At 46.0% G+C, this 17,847-nt stretch overlaps 1 protein-coding gene across 1 annotated transcript in view; it reads right to left on the bottom strand.

Moving 5' to 3' along the window:
• LOC140396664 (lysine-specific demethylase 7B-like) overlaps positions 1–17,847 on the bottom strand; it is a 419,959-nt gene that overhangs the window by 249,776 nt on the left and 152,336 nt on the right. The window contains exon 13 of the mRNA XM_072485460.1: positions 14,576–14,730. Coding sequence (XP_072341561.1) covers positions 14,576–14,730 — 155 coding nt within the window. The remainder of the gene's footprint in view (positions 1–14,575; positions 14,731–17,847) is intronic.

The raw sequence follows: 17,847 nt of genomic DNA, 5'->3' as shown, positions 1-17,847 counted from the left end.
TATATATACTACAAAGAGCAAAGGTCTCTGTGGAACACCACTGGTCACAGCCCTCCAATTAGAAAAGCATCCCTCCATTGCTACCCTCTGCCTTCTATGGCCTAGCCAGTTCTGTATCCACCTTGCCAGTTCACCCCTGATCCCGTGTGACTTCACCTTTTGTACTAGTCTACCATGAGGGACCTTGTCAAAGGCCTTACTGAAGTCCATATAGACAACATCTACTGCCCTACCTGCATCAATCATCTTAGTGACCTCCTCGAAAAACTCTTATCAAGTTAGTGAGACACGACCTCCCCTTCACAAAACCGTGCTGCCTCTCACTAATACGTCCATTTGCTTCCAAATGGGAGTAGATCCTGTCTCAAAGAATTCTCTCCAGTAATTTCCCTACCACTGAAGTAAGGCTCACCGGCCTGTAGTTCCCGGGATTATCCTTGCTACCCTTCTTAAACGGAGGAACAACATTGGCTATTCTCCAGTCCTCCGGGACATCCCCTGAAGACAGCGAGGATCCAAAGATTTCTGTCAAGGCCTCAGCAATTTCCTCTCCAGCCTCCTTCAGTATTCTGGGGTAGATCCCATCAGGCCCTGGGGACTTATCTACCTTAATATTTTTTAAGACACCCAACACCTCGTCTTTTTGGATCACAATGTGACCCAGGCTATCTACACCCTTCTCCAGACACATCTACCAATTCCTTCTCTTTGGTGAATACTGATGCAAAGTATTCATTTAGTACCTCGCCCATTTCCTCTGGCTCCACACATAGATTCCCTTGCCTATCCTTCAGTGGGCCAACCCTTTCCCTGGCTACCCTCTTGCTTTTTATGTACGTGTAAAAAGCCTTGGGATTTTCCTTAACCCTATTTGCCAATGACTTTTCGTGACCCCTTCTAGCCCTCCTGACTCCTTGCTTAAGTTCCTTCCTACTTTCCTTATATGCCACACAGGCTTCGTCTGTTCCCAGCCTTTTAGCCCTGACAAATGCCTCCTTTTTCTTTTTGACGAGGCCTACAATATCACTCGTCATCCAAGGTTCCCGAAAATTGCCGTATTTATCTTTCTTCCTCACAGGAACATGCCGGTCCTGTATTCCTTTCAACTGACACTTAAAAGCCTCCCACGTCAGATGTTGATTTGCCCTCAAACATCCGCCCCCAATCTATGTTCTTCAGTTCCCGCCTAATATTGTTATAATTAGCCTTCCCCCAATTTAGCACATTCATCCTCGGACCACTCTTATCCTTGTCCACCAGTACTTTAAAACTTACTGAATTGTGGTCACTGTTACCGAAATGCTCCCCTACTGAAACATCTACCACCTGGCCGGGCTCATTCCCCAATAGCAGGTCCAGTACCGCCCCTTCCCTAGTTGGACTGTTTACATATTGTTTTAAGAAGCCCTCCTGGATGCTCCTTACAAACTCCGCCCCGTCTAAGCTCCTGGCACTAAGTGAGTCCCAGTCAATATTGGGGAAGTTGAAGTCTCCCATCACCACAACCCTGTTGTTTTTACTCTTTTCCAAAATCTGTCTACCTATCTGCTCCTCTATCTCCCGCTGGCTGTTGGGAGGCCTGTAGTATACCCCCAACATTGTGACTGCACCCTTCTTATTCCTGATCTCTACCCATATAGCCTCACTGCCCTCTGAGGTGTCCTCTCGCAGTATAGCTGTGATATTCTCCCGAACAAGTAGCGCAACTCCGCCTCCCCTTTTACATCCCCCTCTATCCCGCCTGAAACATCTAAATCCTGGAATGTTTATCTGCCAATCCTGCCCTTCCCTCAACCAGGTCTCTGTAATGGCAACAACATCATAGTTCCAAGTACTAATCCAAGCTCTAAGTTCATCTGCCTTACCCGTAATGCTCCTTGCATTAAAACATATGCACTTCAGGCCACCAGACCCGCTGTGTTCAGCAACTTCTCCCCGTCTGCTCTGCCTCAGAGCCACACTGTCCCTATTCCCTAGTTCTCCCTCAATGCTCTCACCTTCTGACCTATTGCTCCCGTGCCCACCCCCCTGCCATACTAGTTTAAACACTCCCGTGTGACACTAGCAAACCTCGCGGCCAGGATATTTATGCCTCTCCGGTTTAGATGCAACCCGTCCTTCTTATACAGGTCACACCTGCCCCGGAAGAGCTCCCAGTGGTCCAGATAATGGAAACCCTCCCTCCTACACCAGCTGTTTAGCCACGTGTTTATCTGCTCTATCTTCCTATTTCTAGCCTCACTGGCACGTGGCACAGGGAGTAATCCCGAGATTACAACCCTCGAGGTCCTGTCTTTTAACTTTCTGCCTAGCTCCCTGAACTCCTGCTGCAGGACCTCATGCCCCTTCCTGCCTATGTCGTTAGTACCAATATGTACAACGACCTCTGCCTGTTTGCCCTCCCCCTTCAGGATTCCCTCTACCCATTCGGAGACATCCTGGACCCTGGCACCAGGGAGGCAACATACCATCCTGGAGTCTCTTTCACATCCACAGAAGCGCCTATCTGTGCCCCTGACTATAGAGGTTGATTGGAAAAGGAGACTAGCAGGGAAGACAGTGGATCAGCAATGGCAGGAGTTTTTGGGGGTTATTCGAGAGGCACAGCAGAAATTCATCCCAAGGAGGATGAAACATGCTAAGGACTGGACAAGGCTTCCATGGTTGACGAGGGAAGTCAAGGACAGCATAAAAGCAAAACAAAAAGCATACAAAGTGGCGAGAATTTGTAGGAAGCCAGAGGATTGTGAATCCTTTAAAAAATCCTGTGAATCCTAAAAAAGCAATAAGGAGAGAGAAGATGAAATAGGAGTGTATTTCTAACTAGTAATATAAAAACGATGGGAAGAGTTTCTTTCAATATATAAAAGGTAAGAGAGAGGCAAAAATAGACATTGGACCACTGGAAAATGTGGCTGGAGAAGTAATAACAGGAAACAAAGAAATGGCGAACTGAACAGTCATCAGTCTTCATGGTGGAAGACAACTGTGGATGCCAGAGCTCCAGGAGAATCAAGGGGCAGAGGTGAGTAGCCATCACTAAGGAGAAGGTTCTGGGGAAACTGAAAGGTCTGAAGGTGGATAAGTCACCTGGGCCGGATGGACTACACCCCAGGGTCCTAAAAGAGATAGCTGAGGAAATTGTGGAGGCATTGGTGGTGATCTTTCAGGAATCACTGGAGGCAGGAAGAGTCCTAGAGGACTGGAAAGTGGCTATTGTAACACCCCTGTTTAAGAAGGGCGGGGGGCAGAAGATGGGAAATTTTAGGCCGGTTAGCCTGACTTCAGTCATTAGTAAGATTTTTGAGTCCATTATTAAAGATGAGATCACAGAGTACTTGGAAGTGCATGGTAAAATAGGACTGAGTCAGCACAACGTGTCAAAGAGAGGTCATGTCCGACAAATCTTTTAAGAGTTCTTTGAGGAAGTAACAAGGAAGTTAGACAAAGGAGAACCAGTGGACATGATCTATTTAGATTTCCATAAGGTCTTTGACAGGGTGCCGCATAGGAGATTGTTGAATAAGTTAAGAGTCCATCGTGTTAAGGGTAAGATCCTGGAATGGATAGAGGATTGGCTCACTGGCAGAAGGCAGAGAGTGGGATAAAGAGGTATTTTTCAGGATGGCAGCCGGTGACTAGTGGTGTGCCTCAGGGGTCTGTGCCCAGGGGACCACACCTTTTCACAATATACATCAATGATCTGGAATGAAATGAAATGAAAATCACTTATCGTCACAAGTAGGCTTCAAATGAAGTTACTGTGAAAAGCCCCTAGTCGCCACATTCCGGTGCCTGTTCGGGGAGGCTGGTACGGGAATTGAACCATGCTGCTGGCCTGCCTTGGTCTGCTTTCAAAGCCAGCAATTTAGCCCTGTGCTAAACAACCCCTGCCAAGGCACTGTTGCTAAGTTTGCAGATGATACAAAGATCTATGGAGGGACCGGTAGTATTGAGGAAGCAAGTCTTGTTGAAGTTGTACAAGACAGTGGTACGGCCACACTTGGAATACTGTGTGCAGTTCTGGTCACCCTATTATAGAAAGGATATTATTAAACTAGAAAGAGTGCAGAAAAGATTTACTTGGATGTTGCTGGGACTTGATGGTTTGAGTTATAAGGAGAGGCTGGAGAGACTGGGACTTTTTTCCCTGGAGCGTAGGAGGCTTAGGGGTGATCTTATAGAGGTCTATAAAATAATGAGGGGCATAGATAAGGTAGATAGTCAACATCTTTTCCCAAAGGTAGGGGAGCCTAAAACTAGAGGGCATAAGTTTAAGGTGAGAGGGGAGAGATTCAGAAGGGCCCAGAGGGGCAATTTCTTCACTCAGAGGGTAGTGAGTGTCTGGAATGGGCTGCCAGAGGTAGTAGTAGAGGCGGGTACAATGATGTCTTTTAAAAAGCATTTAGATAGTTACATGGGTAAGATGGGTATAGAGGGTTATGGGCCAAGTGCGGGTAACTGGGACTAGCTTAATGGTAAAAACTGGGCGGATTACTCCCTGTGCCACGTGCCAGTGAGGCTAGAAATAGGAAGATAGAGCAGACAAACACGTGGCTAAACAGCTGGTGTAGGAGGGAGGGTTTCTGTTATCTGGACCACTGGGAGCTCTTCCGGGGCAGGTGTGACCTGTATAAGATGGACGGGTTGCATCTAAACCGGAGAGGCATAAATATCCTGGCCGCGAGGTTTGCTAGTGTCACACGGGAGGGTTTAAACTAGTATGGCAGGGGGGTGGGCACGGGAGCAATAGGTCAGAAGGTGAGAGCATTGAGGGAGAACTAGGGAATAGGGACAGTGTGGCTCTGAGGCAGCGCAGACGGGGAGAAGTTGCTGAACACAGCGGGTCTGGTGGCCTGAAGTGCATATGTTTTAATGCAAGGAGCATTACGGGTAAGGCAGATGAACTTAGAGCTTGGATTACTACTTGGAACTATGATGTTGTTGCCATTACAGAGACCTGGTTGAGGGAAGGGCAGGATTGGCAGCTAAACGTTCCAGGATTTAGATGTTTCAGGCGGGAGAGAGGGGGATGTAAAAGGGGAGGCGGAGTTGCGCTACTTGTTCAGGAGAGTATCACAGCTATACAGCGAGAGGACACCTCAGAGGGCAGTGAGGCTATATGGGTAGAGATCAGGAATAAGAAGGGTGCAGTCACAATGTTGGGGGTATACTACAGGCCTCCCAACAGCCAGCGGGAGATAGAGGAGCAGATAGGTAGACAGATTTTGGAAAAGAGTAAAAACAACAGGGTTGTGGTGATGGGAGACTTCAACTTCCCCAATATTGACTGGGACTCACTTAGTGCCAGGGGCTTAGACGGGGCAGAGTTTGTAAGGAGCATCCAGGAGGGCTTCTTAAAACAATATGTAAACAGTCCAACTAGGGAAGGGGCGGTACTGGACCTGGTATTGGGGAATGAGCCCGGCCAGGTGGTAGATGTTTCAGTAGGGGAGCATTTCGGTAACAGTGACCACAATTCAGTAAGTTTTAAAGTACTGGTGGACAAGGATAAGAGTGGTCCGAGGATGAATGTGCTAAATTGGGGGAAGGCTAATTATAACAATATTAGGCGGGAACTGAAGAACATAGATTGGGGGCGGATGTTTGAGGGCAAATCAACATCTGACATGTGGGAAGCTTTTAAGTGTCAGTTGAAAGGAATACAGGACAGGCATGTTCCTGTGAGGAAGAAAGATAAATACGGCAATTTTCGGGAACCTTGGATGACTAGTGATATTGTAGGCCTCGTCAAAAAGAAAAAGGAGGCATTTGTCAGGGCTAAAAGGCTGGGAACAGACGAAGCCTGTGTGGCATATAAGGAAAGTAGGAAGGAACTTAAGCAAGGAGTCAGGAGGGCTAGAAGGGGTCATGAAAAGGCATTGGCAAATAGGGTTAAGGAAAATCCCAAGGCTTTTTACACTTACATAAAAAGCAAGAGGGTAGCCAGGGAAAGGGTTGGCCCACTGAAGGATAGGCAAGGGAATCTATGTGTGGAGCCAGAGGAAATGGGCGAGGTACTAAATGAATACTTTGCATCAGTATTCACCAAAGAGAAGGAATTGGTAGATGTTGAGTCTGGAGAAGGGGGTGTAGATAGCCTGGGTCACATTGTGATCCAAAAAGACGAGGTGTTGGGTGTCTTAAAAAATATTAAGGTAGATAAGTCCCCAGGGCCGGATGGGATCTACCCCAGAATACTGAAGGAGGCTGGAGAGGAAATTGCTGAGGCCTTGACAGAAATCTTTGGATCCTCGCTGTCTTCAGGGGATGTCCCGGAGGACTGGAGAATAGCCAATGTTGTTCCTCTGTTTAAGAAGGGTGGCAGGGATAATCCCGGGAACTACAGGCCGGTGAGCCTTACTTCAGTGGTAGGGAAATTACTGGAGAGAATTCTTCGAGACAGGATCTACTCCCATTTGGAAGCAAATGGACGTATTAGTGAGAGGCAGCACGGTTTTGTGAAGGGGAGGTCGTGTCTCACTAACTTGATAGAGTTTTTCGAGGAGGTCACTAAGATGATTGATGCAGGTAGGGCAGTAGATGTTGTCTATATGGACTTCAGTAAGGCCTTTGACAAGGTCCCTCATGGTAGACTAGTACAAAAGGTGAAGTCACACGGGATCAGGGGTGAACTGGCAAGGTGGATACAGAACTGGCTAGGCCATAGAAGGCAGAGGGTAGCAATGGAGGGATGCTTTTCTAATTGGAGGGCTGTGACCAGTGGTGTTCCACAGGGATCAGTGCTGGGACCTTTGCTCTTTGTAGTATATATAAATGATTTGGAGGAAAATGTAACTGGTCTGATTAGTAAGTTTGCAGACGACACAAAGGTTGGTGGAATTGCGGATAGCGATGAGGACTGTCTGAGGATACAGCAGGATTTAGATTGTCTGGAGACTTGGGCGGAGAGATGGCAGATGGAGTTTAACCTGGACAAATGTGAGGTAATGCATTTTGGAAGGGCTAATGCAGGTAGGGAATATACAGTGAATGGTAGAACCCTCAAGAGTATTGAAAGTCAAAGAGATCTAGGAGTACAGGTCCACAGATCACTGAAAGGGGCTACACAGGTGGAGAAGGTAGTCAAGAAGGCATACGGCATGCTTGCCTTCATTGGCCGGGGCATTGAGTATAAGAATTGGCAAGTCATGTTGCAGCTGTATAGAACCTTAGTTAGGCCACACTTGGAGTATAGTGTTCAATTCTGGTCGCCACACTACCAGAAGGATGTGGAGGCTTTAGAGAGGGTGCAGAAGAGATTTACCAGAATGTTGCCTGGTATGGAGGGCATAAGCTATGAGGAGCGGTTGAATAAACTCGGTTTGTTCTCACTGGAACGAAGGAGGTTGAGGGGCGACCTGATAGAGGTATACAAAATTATGAGGGGCATAGACAGAGTGGATAGTCAGAGGCTTTTCCCCAGGGTAGAGGGGTCAATTACTCGGGGGCATAGGTTTAAGGTGAGAGGGGCAAAGTTTAGAGTAGATGTACGAGGCAAGTTTTTTACGCAGAGGGTAGTGGGTGCCTGGAACTCACTACCGGAGGAGGTAGTGGAGGCAGGGACGATAGGGACATTTAAGGGGCATCTTGACAAATATATGAATAGGATGGGAATAGAAGGATACGGACCCAGGAAGTGTAGAAGATTGTAGTTTAGTCGGGCAGTATGGTCGGCACGGGCTTGGAGGGCCGAAGGGCCTGTTCCTGTGCTGTACATTTCTTTGTTCTTTGTTCTTTGTTCTTTGTATGGACTGGTTGGGCCGAAGGGCCTGTTTCCATGCTGTAAACTTCTATGATTCTATAAGTGGGCTGCAGAAGGATTTGGACAAGTTAGGAGAGTGGGCAATGAAGTGGCAAGTGAAATACAATGTGGAAAAGTGTGAGGTTATGTTCTTTGGAAGGAGGAATTTAGGCATAGACTATTTTTTAAATGGGGAAATGCTTCGGAAATCAGAAGCACAAAGGGACTTGGAAGACCTTGTTCACGATTCTCTTAATGTTAACGTGCAGCTTCAGCCGGCAGTTAAGAAGGCAAATGCAATGTTAGAACATAGAACATAGAAAACACAGCACAGAACAGGCCCTTCGGCCCACGATGTTGTGCCGAACCTTTGTCCTAGATTAATCATAGATTATCATTGAATTTACAGTGCAGAAGGAGGCCATTCGGCCCCTTGAGTCTGCACCAGCTCTTGGAAAGAGCACCCTACCCAAACTCAACACCTCCACCCACCACCAAGGGCAATTTGGACATTAAGGGCAATTTATCATTGGCCAATTCACCTAACCCGCACATCTTTGGACTGTGGGAGGAAACCGGAGCACCCGGAGGAAACCCACGCAGACACGGGGAGGACGTGCAGACTCCGCACAGACAATGACCCAAGCTGGAATCGAACCTGGGACCATGGATCTGTGAAGCAATTGTGCTATCCACAATGCTACCGTGCTGCCCTTAAGAACAAATAAATCTACACTATATAATTTTCCCGTAATCCATGTACCTATCCAACAGCTGCTTGAAGATCCCTCATGTCAAGAGGGCTAGAATACAAGACCAGGAATATACTTCTGAGGCTGAATAACATAGAACGATACAGCGCAGTACAGGCCCTTCGGCCCACGATGTTGCACCGAAACAAAAGCCATCTAACCTACACTATGCTATTATCATCCATATGCTTATCCAATAAACTTTTAAATGCCCTCAATGTTGGTGAGTTCACTACTGTAGCAGGTAGGGCATTCCACGGCCTCACCACTCTTTGCGCAAAGAACCTACCCCTGACCTCTGTCCTATATCTATTACCCCTCAGTTTAAAGCTATGTCCCCTTGTGCCAGCCATTTCCATCCGCGGGAGAAGGCTCTCACTGTCCACCCTATCTAACCCCCTGATCTAGAGTATAAGGCTCTAGTCAGACCCCATTTTGAGTATTTTGAGCAGTTTTGGACCCCGTATCTAAGGAAGGATGTGCTGGCCTTGGAAAGGATCCAGAGGAAGTTCACAAGAACGATCCCTGGAATGAACAGCTCGTCGTATGAGGAACAGTGGAGGGCTCTGGATCTGTACGCGTTGGAGTTTAGAAGGATGAGGGGGGGGGGATCTTATTAAAACTTACAGGGTACTGCGTGGCCTGGATAGAGTGGACGTGGAGAGGATGTTTCCACTTGTAGGAGAAACTGGAACCAGAGGACACCATCTCAGACTAAAGGGACGATCCTTTAAAACAGATGAGGAGGAATTTCTTCAGCCAGAGGGTGGTGAATCTGTGGAACTCTTTGCCACAGAAGGCTGTGGAGGACAAATCACTCAGTGTCTTTAAGACAGAGATAGATAGGTTCTTGATTAATAAGGGGATCAGGGGTTATGGGGAGAAGGCAGGAGAATGGGGATGAGAAAAATATCAGCCATGATTGAATGGCGGAGCAGACTCGATGGGCCGAGTGGCCCAATTCTGCTCCTATGTCTTATGGTCTTACCGGACTATCCACTCTGTCCATGCCACTCACAATCTTGTAGCCTCCATCAAGTCGTCTCTCAACCTCCGTCGTTCCAGTGAGAACATAACGGGTTTATCAAACCACTCGTCATAGCTAATGCCCTCCATCCTAGTAAACCGCTTCTGCACCCTCTCCAAAGCATCCACATCCACATGTGGCGACCAGAATTGTACACAATACTCCAAATGAGGCCTAACCAAGGTCCTGTACAGCTGCAACTTGACTTGTCAATTTTTATATTCAATGCCCTGACCGATGAAGGCCAGCATGCCTCATGCTTTCTCTACATAGCCCTTGATCCCTTTAGCCTCAAGGGCAACATCCAGCTCCCTCTTGAATATATCCAACGCTTTCTGTGGTAGAGAATTCCACAACTTCACAACTGTGAGAAAAGAAGTTCTTCCTCATCTTAGTCCTTAATGACTTAGCCCTTATTCTTCGGCTGTGACCCCGAGTTCTCAAGGCCATTCGGCTCTTCGAGCCTGCACCGCCATTTAATATGATCATTGCTGATCGTGCTAATTCAGTATCCCACTCCCGCTTTCTCTCCATACCCCTTGATCCAGGGCCTCGTCCAGCTCGGTCCCTCTTGAATATAACCAGCGAACTGGGCCAACAGCTTTCTGTGGTAGAGAATTCCACAACTTCACAACTCTTTGAAAGAAGTTCTTCCTCATCTCAGTCCTGAATGGCTTACCCCTTATTCTTAAATTGTGACCCCGAGTTCTCGACATCTGCAACATCAGCAACATTCCTCTTGCATATAGCTTGCTCAGTCCCATCGGGATTTTACATGTTTCTAGGAAATCCCCTCTCATTCTTCTAAACTCCAGTGAGTACAAGCCCAGTCGATCCAGTCTTTCTTCATATGTTAGCCCTGCCATCACGGGAATTTTACTGGTGAACCTTCGGTGAACACCCTCAATAGGAAGAATGTATATTTCCCACCTGTATTCGACCTTCCAAAATGCCTTACCTCACATTTGTCCGGATTAAACTTCACCTGCCATCTCTCCGCCCAAGTCTCCAACCGATCTATATCCTGCTGTATCCTCATCGCTACCCGCAATTTCACCAACCCTCAAACTAGGAAACCAAAACTGCACAAAATACTCAAGGTGTGGTCTCACCAAGGCTCTGTATAACTGCAGCAAGACAACAGCAATATGGATACAGAACTGGCTCGGTCATAGAAGACAGAGAATAGCAGTGGAAGGGTGCTTTTCTGATTGGAGGGCTGTGACTAGTGGTGTTCCACAGGGATCAGTGCCAAAACCCTTCCTGTTTGTCGTATATATAAATGAATTGGAGGAAAATGTAACTTGTCTGATTAGTAGTTTCCGGATGACACAAAGGTTGGTGAAATTGCGGATAGCGATGAGGATACAGCAGGATATAGATCGGTTGGAGACTTGGGCGGAGAGGTGGCAGGTGGAGTTTAATCCGGACAAATGTGAGATAAGGCATTTTGGAAGGTCTAATACAGTTGGGAAATATACAGTAAATGGCAGAATCCCCAAGAGCATTGACAGACAGAGGGATCTGGGTGTAGAGGTCCACAGTTCACTGAAAGTGGCAACGCAGGTGGAGGAGATAGTCAAGAAGGCATACGGCCGGAACATTGTATAAAAATTGGCAAGTCTTGCTTCACCTGTATAGAACCTTAGTTAGGCCATATTTGGAATTTAGTGTTTAATTCTGGTCGCCACACTACCAGAAGGATGTGGCGGGTTTAGAGAAGGTGCAGAAGAGATTTACCAGGATGTTGCCTGGTATGGAGGGCATTAGCAATGAAGAGTGGTTGGATAAACTCTGTTTGTTCTCACTGGAACGACGGCAGTTGAGAGGTGACCTGTTAGAAGTCTACAGAATAATGGGGGCATGGACAGAATGGATAGTCAGAAGCTTTTTCCCCAGAGGAGAAGAGTCAATTACGAGGAGATATAGGTTTAATGTGCGAGGGGCAAAGTTTAGAGATGTGCGAGTCAAGTGTTGATTTTTTTTTTTGGGGGGGGGGTTTACACAGAGGGTAGTGGCTGCTGGAACTCGCTGCTGGGGGAGGTGGTGCAAGCAGGTAGAATAGCAATGCTTAAGGGGCATCTTGGCAAATACATGAATAGGATGGGAATAGAGGGATACTGGAAGTGTTGAAGGTTTTAGGTTAGATGGGCAATATGGCCGGCACAGGCTTGGAGGGCTGAAGGGCCTGTTCCTGTGCTGTACTTTTCTTTGTTCTTCCATTTTAATATTTCTGCTAGCTTTCTCTCTTACCTGAATGCTTTCCTCGTCAATCTTTGCTGTTCCTTATATTCTGTCCAATCTTATGACCTTCCACCTTACTTTGCACAATTATATACCTTTACTTTAAGTTTGATACAATCTTTAACCTTTCGAGTTAACCACGGTTGTTGCGTCCGACCCTTATATCTTTTCATATTTGTTGGAATGTAATTATTCTGTGTTTTCGGAAATTTCCCCTTAAATATTGACCCACCTTAAAAACAAAGTCTCGGCCCGCACTCCTCTTTCCCTCAAACTGAAGGCAACATTCAACCATATTATGGTCGCTGGTCCAAGGGGCATCTTCACGATGAGACCATTAGAACATAGAACAAAACAGCGCAGTACAGGCCCTTCGGCCCTCGATGTTGCGCCGACCTGTGAAACCACTCTGAAGCCCATCTACACTATTCCCTTATCGTCCATATGTTTATCCAATGATCATTTGAATACCCTTAGTGTTGGCGAGTCCACTACTGTTGCAGGCAGGGCATTCCATGCCCTTACTACTCCCTGAGTAAAGAACCTACCTCTGACATCTGTCCTATATCTATCTCCCCTCAATTTAAAGCTAGACATTAGTGCGAGACATCACCATCCGAGGAAAAAGGCTCTCACTGTCCACCCTATCCAATCCTCTGATCATCTTGTATGCCTCAATTCAAACATCTCTTAACCTTCTTCTCTCTAATAAAAACAGCCTCAAGACCCTCAGCCTTTCCTCGCAAGATATTCCCTCCATACCAGGCAACATTCCGGTAAATCTCCTTTGCACCCTTTCCAATGCTTCCACATCCTTCCTATAATGCGGCGACCAGAATTGTACGCAATACTCCAAAATGCGGCCGCACCAGAGTTTTGTACAGCTGCAACATGACCTCATGGCTCCGAAACTCAATCCCTCTACCAAAAAAAGCTAACACACCGCACGCCTTCTTAGCAACCCTCTCAAACTGGGTGGCAACTTTCAGGGATCTATGTACATGGACACCGAGGTCTCTCTGCTCATCCACACTGCCAAGAATCTTACCATTAGCCCAGTACTCTGTCTTCCTGTTATTCCTTCCAAAATGAATCACCTCTCACTTTTCTGCATTAAACTCCATTTGCCACCTCTCAGCCCAGCACTGCAGCTTATCTATGTCCCTCTGTAACTTGTAACATCCTTCCGCACTGTCCACAATTCCACCGACTTTAGTGTCATCTGCAAATTTACTCACCAATCCTTCTACGCCCTCCTCCAGGTCATTTATAAAAATGACAAACAGCAGTGGCCCCACAACAGATCCTTGTGGTACACCACTAGTAACTGGACTCCAGTCTGAACATTTCCCATCAACCACCACCCTTTGTCTTCTTCCAGCTAGCCAATTTCTGATCCAAACTGCTAAACCACCTTGCCTCCGTATTTGCAGTAACCTACCGTGGTGAACCTGATCAAATGCTTTACTGAAATCCATATATACCACATCAAATGCTTTACCCTCATCCACCTGTTTGGTCACCTTCTCAAAGAACTCAATAAGGTTTGTGAGGCACGACCTACCCTTCACAAAACCGTGTTGACTATCCCTAATCAAATTATTCCTTTCCAGATGATTATACATCCCATCTCTTATAAACCTTTCCAAGATTTTGCCCACAACAGAAGTAAGGCTCACTGGTATTAGTTACCTGGGTTGTCTCTACCCCCCTTCTTGAACAAGGGGACAACATTTGCTATCCTCCAGTCTTCTGGCACTTTTCCTCATTATGGCATTAATTAATCCCATCTCATTGTAGAGGTTGCTCTCTGGCTGGCTTCAGAACATGCTGTTCTAAGAAACTATCCTGGAAACATTCTATGAACTTCTCATCGAGGCTATCTTTTCCCATCTGATTCTTTCTCATCTTGGTCTTATTTTTAAAACTGCTTCCCCTAGTTAGAACATAGAACATACAGTGCAGAAGGAGGCCATTTGGCCCATCAAGTCTGCACCGACCCACTTCCACCCTATCCCTGTAATCCAATAACCTCGCCTCTTTGGTCACTAAGGGCAATTTATCATGGCCAATCCACCAAACCTTCACGTCTTTGGACTGTGGGAGGAAACCGGAGCACCCGGAGGAAACCCACAGACACGGGGAGAACGTGCAGACTCCGCACAGACAGTGACCCAGGGGGAATTGACCTGGGACCCTGGCGCTATGAAGCCACAATGCTATGCACTTGTGCTACTGTGCTGCTGACTAGTTCTAGTCTCTCCCACAAAAGGAAATATCCTTTCAGCATCCACCCTGTCAAGTCCCCTCAGGATGTTATATATTTCAATAAGATCACCTCTCATTGTTCTAAACTCGAATGAATACAGGTCCAGCCTGTCCAACCATTCCTCATACACCCCACCCCCGCAATCTCCCAAACCAGATATCAGTCAAGTGAACTTTCTCTTAACTGCTTCTGATGTGTTTTTATCCTTCCTTAAATAAGATCAAAACCATATACAAGATGTAATCCCACCAACACCAATTGATTCTGCCTAGATTTCTTATCACATTGAAATTAGCCGTCTCCCAATTTGAATGTTCTACTTTAGATTGTTCCTTGCTCTTAGCCATTGATACCATGATCATTCTCACTTTATCCAGTTGGCCATCCTCATTCCACAGCATCAGATCTAGAAATGCATGTTTCGTAATTGTGTTGAGAACAATATTTGCGTAATTGAATATCAATTACTCAAGTATAGTTACAATTATAATCATAGGTACAATCTTAATAAAGGGCAGAGATTGGGTGCAAGGACTCACTGTTCAGTGGATTTTGAGATTCTGTTTTCTCATCCTCCCAATCAGTACTTTCAGCTTCATGCAGCGCACTGCCCTGCTCATCTGATCGCTCTCCCTCTTCAGTTTCACTGTCTGCGCTGCACTGTTCAAACTCCATCAATTCATCCTTGTTATGACTGAAAGGTTAAAAAAGAATGTTTCAGTGATTTATAACACATTTGGAGTGTGTGTGTGTGTGTTTTTACTTACACATTTTTGGGGGTGAGAAAGATTCCCTGAACTCTGAATACACTGCATGGGGAGATGGTTTTCCAGTGCTCCTTTGATCTCGTCACCTTACATGGTGGCGCATGGGCACCCTGATTTCCAGTAGGCCACTCAGAAATAGGGGAGGTCCACAGCATTTTTGGCTCCTCTCTGGATTTTCATGACCACCATCAGCCCCCACCCTCATTTGGCTGTGCAACACTCTGCAGGGGGCGGCATAGCCAAGCAGTAGAATAAGATACTTTAATCCTCTTCAATGTTCAGATAAGAATGCAAATAATGAAGTGGGACCTGTTAGTATATATTGTCAGTCAGGTGAAAACTCTTTTGGCCAGAATTTTCTAGCCTTCCTCGCCCTCATTCACCTGAGGAACGAGCTGTGCTCCAGAAGCTAGTGATTCGAAACAAACCTGTTGGACTTTAACCTGGTGTTGTAAGACTTCAGTTAGGGCGCTCAAGAGTTACAAGTTAGCTAGGAAGGACCTAAAGAGAGAGCTCAGAAGAGCCAGGAGGGGACATGAGAAGTCTTTGGCAGGTAGGATCAAGGATAACCCTAAAGCTTTCTATAGATATGTCAGGAATAAAAGAATGACTAGGGTAAGAGTAGGGCCAGTCAAGGACAGTAGTGGGAAGTTGTGCTTGGAGTCAGAGGAGATAGGAGAGGTGCTAAATGAATATTTTTCGTCAGTATTCACACAGGAAAAAGACAATGTCGTCGAGGAGAATACTGAGATTCAGGCTATTAGACTAGAAGGGCTTGAGGTTCATAAGGAGGAGGTGTTAGCAATTCTGGAAAGTGTGAAAATAGATAAGTCACCTGGGCCGGATGGGATTTATCCTAGGATTCTCAGGGAAGCTAGGGAGGAGATTGCTGAGCCTTTGGCCTTGATCTTTAAGTCATCTTTGTCTACAGGAATAGTGCCAGAAGACTGGAGGATAGCAAATGTTGTCCCCTTGTTCAAGAAGGGGAGTAGAGATAACCCCGGTAACTATAGACCAGTGAGCCTTACTTCTGTTGTGGGAAAAATCTTGGAAAGGTTTATAAGAGATAGGATGCATAATCATCTGGAAAGGAATAATTTGATTAGACATAGTCAACACGGTTTTGTGAAGGGTAGGTCGTGCCTCACAAACCTTATAGAGTTCTTTGAGAAGGTGACCAAACAGGTGGATGGGGGTAAAGCAGTTAATGTGATGTATATGGATTTCAGTAAAGCGTTTAATAAGGTTCCCCATGGTAGGCTACTGCAGAAAATACGGAGGCATGGGATTCAGGGTGATTTAGCAGTTTGGATCAGAAATTGGCTAGCTGGAAGAAGACAAAGGGTGGTGGTTGATGGGAATTGTTCAGACTGGAGTCCAGTTACGAGTGGTGTACCACAAGGATCAGTTTTGGGGCCATTGCTGTTTGGCATTTTTATAAATGACCTGGAGGAGGGCGTAGAAGGATGGGTGAGTAAATTTGCAGATGACACTAAAGTTGGTGGAGTTGTGGACAGTGCGGAAGGATGTTACAAGTTACAGAGGGACATAGATAAGCTGCAGCGCTGGGCTGAGAGGTGGCAAATGGAGTTTAATGCAGAAAAGTGTGAGGTGATTCATTTTGGAAGGATTAACAGGAAGACTGAGTACTGGGCTAATGGTAAGATACTTGGCAGTGTGGATGAGCAGAGATATCTCGGTGTCCATGTACATAGATCCCTGAAAGTTGCCACCCAGGTTGAGAGAGTTGTTAAGAAGGCAGACGGTGTGTTAGCTTTTATTGGTAGAGGGATTGAGTTTAGGAGCCATGAGGTAATGTTGCAGCTATGCAACACTCTGGTGCGGCCGCATTTGGAGTATTGCGTGCAATTCTGGTCGCCACATTATAGGAAGGATGTGGAAGCATTGGAAAGGGTGCAGAGGAGATATACCAGAATGTTGCCTGCTATGGAGGGAAGATCTTATGAGGAAAGGCTGAGGGACTTGAGGCTGATTTCGTTAGAGAGAAGGAGGTTAAGAGGTGACTTAATTGAGGCATACAAGATGATCAGAGGATTGGATAGGGTGGACAGTGAGAGCCTTTTTCCTCGGATGGTAATCTCTAGCACGAAGGGACATACCTTTAAATTGAGGGGAGATAGATATAAGACAGATGTCAGAGGTAGGTTCTTTACTCAGAGAGTAGTAAGGGCGTGGAATGCCCTGCCTGCAACAGTAGTGGACTCGCCAACACCAAGGACATTCAAATGGTCATTGGATAGACATATGGACAATAAGGGAATAGTGTAGATGGGCTTTAGAGTGGTTTCACAGGTCGGCGCAACATCGAGGGCCGAAGGGCCTGTACTGCGCTGTTACATTCTATGTTCTAACTATAATAGGAAAGACAGCACATACGGAGTATGTGGATTTTTGATGAGTTTTTCATTTTATGGACATTAAAACCATAGAGTATACTGTTGACTCACCAGGATATCAAGGAAAACTAGAGGTTTGAAATACTCGATCTATTCAGCTACTGGAGCTGAAAAGCAAAGTGAATGTTTAATGGCTCCTTTTTAAAAATGCATTGTGATAGAATGAACAGAGGCAGGAGATGTGTGTTGGGGAATCCATGGAATTTAGAATTTTTACAAAGCGAGGTTAGGGGTTGAGTGGACTTCCTCTTCATACAGAATTATCGCAAGTTGGGAAACTTTGTTACAGGTAATGGTTGAAGCAGATCACTTCATCTTACTAGGGATAATACCTGAAGCAATACAGAGTATAGAATCATGGAAAGAGGTTAGTGCAATTAGTTGTGAATTGGTTTAGTGTAGAATTTTCATGCTACCCTGGGCGAGTGCACAGTCAGTTCCAGACCACAGACCTCGTAATCCCAACATAAGTGAATTAACCAATAATTTGTGTTCCGCCTGAGACGTTTAACGCTTGACTACTCCAATGAGTTACAGGCACCAAATTTAATTAAAACAGTAACAAACTGTTTCTTTACAACAAGATTAAAAGATGAACATATAATGGAAATAATGGAACAATGGTCT

The sequence above is a fragment of the Scyliorhinus torazame genome, chromosome 19 (genome assembly GCF_047496885.1).
Source record: "Scyliorhinus torazame isolate Kashiwa2021f chromosome 19, sScyTor2.1, whole genome shotgun sequence".
Classification (NCBI taxonomy): Eukaryota; Metazoa; Chordata; class Chondrichthyes; order Carcharhiniformes; family Scyliorhinidae; genus Scyliorhinus; species Scyliorhinus torazame.
Note: the sequence above shows the minus strand (reverse complement) of the source record. Positions and strands in the feature narration are given on the sequence as shown.